Here is a 5,891-nt window from a genome sequence, read left to right as displayed (position 1 = left end):
TAGAACGTCCTGGTGCCGGATCGACCTGGATGAGATGGGGTCCAATTTTGGGATCGATGGAACCTTTTTTAACCATCTTTAATACAGATTTTTCCACTTCCTTAGAAATTTCCGGAGTGGGGTCCTCTGTGAGCTTCCGATAGTGAAGAGGATTGTTTAGTTGTCTTAAGGACTCCTCTTCATGGAATTTAGTGTCCATTACGACAGTGGCAGAGCCTTTATCAGCTGGTTTGATGATAATATCATCACGCTGACGCAAATTGGCGTGTGGTTTGTAACGTCCTCCTCAATGGCCTGAATGAAAGTTTCTAAAGCTGGGCAACGATTCTTAGGGGGATTCCAGGTACTTTTAGGTTTGAATTTAGTAACATTGCCCGTGTTATCCGTGGTGTTGCCGTCGGAATCGGCGAAAAATTATATATATATATATATATATATATACATGTATATATACATATTTTTTTTAGCTGGTCTGAGGCAACGAAATCATAAAGAACCTTAAAATTACTTAATACCGAGTGAAAACTACTTGTGGACACAACATGATCGAGCCAACTCGTTGAAGTATGAGCATCATTGAAGTAAGTGAACGTGTCAGAATAAGTTCTAAAGTAATTAATATCAGTAATATAATTATTATATTCAGAACAGAAATTCATTAATTCGGTTCTAAACCTCTTCTTAGGGTCAGAGTTAAAATCGCACATAAAAACTACCTTATCAGTATCAAATTCATCAACAATAGTTGAAATTTACCAAGGCCGGTATTCAACAAATTCTACGAAATTGTCATCACACTGATAGGGTAAGTAGACATTAACAAATAATGTTTTATGGTGACCCTTTCCAACCTCAATGGCAACTAGCCTATTATCATTTAAATTAACATGTTTAACAATAGAGTTTTTTGCCCGACCCCCTTCAAATCGCCCAATATTTTGCATGTTGGGGGTTCTACCTGAGATAACCCCACAGTGAAATTTTTGGCTCCACGCCAGCATTTTCTGGTGAGTTAGAGCAATTTGAAATTTTCATGAGATTTGGCTAAAAAACTCACCTTCTGACAGACAACTGCTGATATCTCTCTTGAATCTCAACGTATCAGGCAAAAAAGTGTGTTGGATTCATATGCTGTGACAGGTGATCGATTCAGCAAAACCAATGGTGGGGCTAGGTTTTGGTGTTCAGAAATTCAGCATACAGCACAAAATATATTGATGACCAGTGGCATTTTCGGTATTTGTTTTTTGCAAAGTGGTACATAAATTATAAAGTGTATACCAACTGCTATAGACCAAAATAAAATCACTAAAACTATAGTCTAGAGAAAATAGGCCTTAGGTTATGCATCAAAAGTTGTTATTAGGACTTCCAGCCATTTTTAAACACAAATATCAAATGGACAAACATACTGTATATCAACAGTGGTTTTCAAGATATCAGAACACTGGGGCCAGCACCATATGGATATAGGAAAGCCTTGTAATGTGGGTCAAAGGCCAGAACAACATTTTCACCGCTTTTACCCGAATGATATAATAAAATAAATAGAAATATGTGTATACTGAATGGAGATCGACCTGTACAGCTAACACTTACATACGCATTTCCGATCATTTGTTAGAAAACTGTTTTATTAGACCACATAGAAACATGAATATTCCAAACAATTTACCACCAGTGGTTGCAGAGATACATAAAAGGACCCTATGGCTATGACACTGATGTCAAAGGTTAGCAACAGCATTTCCGGTCAATTTTTATTTAACTGCTCCATTAGACTGAACAGAAGCATGAATGTTACAAACAAATTGACACCAAAATTAGCTGTCTATCACCAGTGGTTGCGAAAATAATGACTCAATGGCTATGTTATTAACATATGTCAAAGGTCAGAAATACCATTTCTGGTCACTTGATAGCAAACTGTTTTATTAGACCAAAGAGAAACATGAATGTTTCAAACAAATCGATACCATCAATAACTCTCTACCACCAGTGATTGCGGAGATATAAAACCCTAATATCTATGACCTTGAAACATGTCAAAGGTCAGAAATGGCATTTACAGTCATTTTAAAATAAAAATATTCAATTATAGCGGTTTGGCGCAACGTGAAAGGCTTGGTTTCCCAACCTCGAGGTCGGGGTTTCAATCCCTCGCTGTGCATTTCGCTTGTGTCCTTGAGCAAGACACTTTACCTGCATTGCTTCTCTCCACCCAGGAGTATAAATGGGTACCTGGTGGGGTTGCTTGCTCCTGCGCTGAATACAGCAGCAACACTTAGCATGTGGATCCAATGACCAGGGACAGAAAGGCTTAGTATCTGCAAAGAAAGGCGCTATATAAATAAATATGATTAGATTAGATTAGATCATAGCAAATAGAGATATGATTGTTCCGAACAAATTGGCACCAATTAACGCTCTATTAATGAATATTAATCCACCAGAATAATGAGTCCATCCAATGTTAATCTACCAGATTAATTAGTCCATCCACTGTTAATCCACCAGATTCATGAGTCCATCCAATTCACCAGATTAATGAATCCATCCAATATTAATCCACCTGATTAATGAATACATCCAATGCTAATCCAGCAGATGAATGTGTCCATCCAATGTAAATCCACCAGATTTGAGTCCATCCAATTCACCAGATTAATGAGTCCATCTAATATTAATCCATCAGATAAGTTAGTCCATCCAATGTTAATCCACCAGATTCGTGAGTCCATCTAATTCACCAGATTAATGAATCCATCCAATATTAATCCACCTAATTAATGAGTCCATCCAATGCTAATCCAGCAGATTAATGTGTCCATCCAATGTTTAATCCACCAGATTAATGAGTCCATCCAATGTTAGTCCATCCAATGTTAATCCACCAGATTAATGTTTCTATGCAATTTTAATCCTATAATTTAATGAGTCCATCCCATCCACGTGTAATAACTTTGGATGTTTTGTGTGGATGCCATATACAGCCTATTGACACGCCATCATGGGCTTTGAATTTGTTAAACAGTTTGGTTATCTTCCAGTCCCAGATATTTAACCGTCCATCTGCGTCCCCAGAAACAACATAGCTAAATAAAAAACCAAAACATTTTGTTATTCAGTGAGGTCAGCAATGTGCATTATATTAAATATACACAATCTAATCTACCATAATAATGTGACTTTGTTTTACCTCATATCTGGTGAGAAGCCCATCTGACATGCGTATCCTGCAACCATGCAGGCTTGTACCAGGGGGATCGGTGGGATCGGACGATCCCGCCCACAATATAGGAAGTTCCGGTCTACCAGACCAACATAAAACACAACTTTATAAGTGCAATTTATGCACTTTTGTACTATAATCTCAGATCCGATAGGGAGTGGTATGAATACAATCTTTTAATTTTGACCATTAATAACCATTAATGTGGATTTCATGTTTAGTGTGTATATAAATATACCATACAGCCTGCATCCTGATTCTAAGTTTTTACTCTATTCACACTATTCTATTTTGTACATGCAATAGAAAGCTCAATTTAAAAAAAGAATACTGTACTTAGTTAATGGACTCAAATAATGGAAAAATATGTACAACTTTTGTTGTTTTAATAACATTTCACATCATTGTATTTGCATTGCAAATTATTGTTATAAATTAGTAGTAACAGTAACATTCAACTGTAACTCATTCTTTGGCCAATAAAATTATAATTACAAATAATCTAGTATGTACATCATCATTGAATCTAAATGGGTTTTTTTTTTCAAACATCTATGTCATCATTGAATCTATGTCATCATTATTAGAGTGGAGTTGAATAGCTCAGTGGTTAAGGTGCTTGCCTGTGATCCCAAGGTCCTGGGTTCAATCCCTGTGTCAGCAGGACTTTTTCTAACAACTAAAAACAACTCCACTTCCTAAGCCTCATAAAGAAACTTCGCTGATAAAAGCATCACATTACTTTATTTATCTATAGAGGGCCCATGAATAACAGCCGACCTTGTAGAATGGTCGCTGGAAGGGTCACCCTTTATAAATATGGTTTTAAAAAAATTGTTCAAAGCCATGCCAAAAACCCTTATTAGGGAGATAATTAAAATGGACAATTTCACATTTTTGGTCAGCGTATTCTGAATAGTGGTACAGGGGCACACCCATTAAGTGGACACTTTTTTTGGGTCTTGAGTGTGTCCCTTAATACATACATTACGAAAGCTGGTTACGGGCCTACCATGTGACCTTTGAAATTCTTCTTACAGTTAAGACGCAATCGACTCTCTACACTGTATATTAGAATTTGTTTGTGTCCATTAATTGGAAATCAATGCTCCAGCAATGTGCATTATAATTAAATATCAATAGTCTAACCTACTATAATCAGGTGACTTTGTTTTACCTCATATCTGGTGAGAAACCTATCTGACATGCATATCCTACAATAATGTGACCTTCGAAATTCTTCTTACGGTTATTAAGACACAATCGATTCTGTGCAGTAATTTGCTTCTAAATTGATTGGAAAGCAATGCTCCAGCAATGTGCATTATATTAAATGTGCATTATATTAAATATCAATAATTAAATCTACCATAATCATGTGACTTTGTTTTACCTCATATTGATCTGGTAAGAAGCCCATCTGACACGCGTATGCTGCAACCATGTGACCTTTCAAATTTTTCTTACAGTTAAGATGCAATCGATTCTGTGCACTGTATATTAGAATTTGGTTGTCCATTGATTGGAAGCCTAACCACTTACCTATATACATGAAATAAAAAATATAAAACTACTCTACAGATAGAAAATATGGATTGAACTTGCCTAAATCAAATTTAAAATGTCATTGAAAAATTGTTCGACTTAAATAAAATTTGACTTTACAGATAGTTAATTATTGGAAAACACATTAATTTTTACTTCATGTGTTTGAACAAAGAGGGGGGGGGGGCTGCTCAGCCACCATGAAAACCTCCCTTGTTACGCGACTGGGTAACACTATACTATGGCTGTTACGGATAACCATTGGTCCATAGAGTTATTGTACAGTACTTTACCCTACTTACTCAATCCATTGCAACTCAGTTGTGGTGGCAAAACAGGTGTGGGGGGGGGGTTCGAGGAGAAGGAAAATTGGTGAGAAGGAATGATATTGGAAAAGTTTTTGGCATAGGCCAGACTAAAAGTCTTGTCTGGCGAGTCATGGCAGATGGAACTTCTATTCACATCCAAGGGGTTTTAAAAGCCCCTCCCTCTCCTACCCCACTGGTGCTGCCACTGCTGTACTGTTGTTGCATGATTAGAAGTAATCAACATTAAGTTACAGAACAATACAACTCTTACCATTGGGACTGATTGTCACACTAGGCATTGGGTACATGTTTGGTTCTGCAATATATTTGAAATCCACCGGGATATCCCACTCCCAAAGCCGGATGCTTTTGTTGTATGACCTTGTCACAAAACATCGATTCTGGTCAACGAAGGTGATCGTGTTAACAGCACCAAGATGGCGTTCGTACTCCTGAACGATCTCGTTCACTCGTGTATCCCACTGTGAGGGTATTATATGACAAAGCAGGAATATTAATACCAATTGATCAAAAGCTGACTAAGTCACTTACATACCTGACATAATATAATGCTTTAATACAAAAATAAAAGTGGTGTTTTATTATAAAAATTGTACGCAAATTCATCTAATGTCTCTAATCTAAAGTCTCTAAAGTAGTAAATTCATCTTTAATGAATAGGTCTACAGTATTCATTCATGGATTTATTCAGAAATTCAAAAACAAACAGAACAAACAATACAAATATAAAATTTATACAAGAAATTTTCATTAATTAGCAATCATTCTTATATCATTAAAAAATA

General features: G+C 36.3%; 1 protein-coding gene across 1 annotated transcript; it reads right to left on the bottom strand.

Annotated features, from left to right (window-relative positions):
- Positions 1–2,923: 2,923 nt before the first annotated feature.
- On the bottom strand, positions 2,924–5,567 carry LOC117116724 (pre-mRNA-processing factor 17-like; the record flags this gene model as incomplete). Its single annotated transcript, XM_033260821.1, has 4 exons — positions 2,924–3,095; positions 4,410–4,461; positions 4,682–4,774; positions 5,357–5,567. Coding segments are annotated over 4 exons (528 nt in total), but the record flags the coding sequence as incomplete, so codon positions are not given.
- Positions 5,568–5,891: the final 324 nt, after the last annotated feature.

The sequence above is a fragment of the Anneissia japonica genome, unplaced genomic scaffold (assembly GCF_011630105.1).
Source record: "Anneissia japonica isolate Jap-2015-1 unplaced genomic scaffold, ASM1163010v1 scaffold288177_len27515_cov98, whole genome shotgun sequence".
NCBI classification, from domain to species: domain Eukaryota; kingdom Metazoa; phylum Echinodermata; class Crinoidea; order Comatulida; family Comatulidae; genus Anneissia; species Anneissia japonica.
The sequence above is the reverse complement of the archived record's forward strand: the minus strand, read 5'-3'. Positions and strand labels throughout refer to the sequence as shown.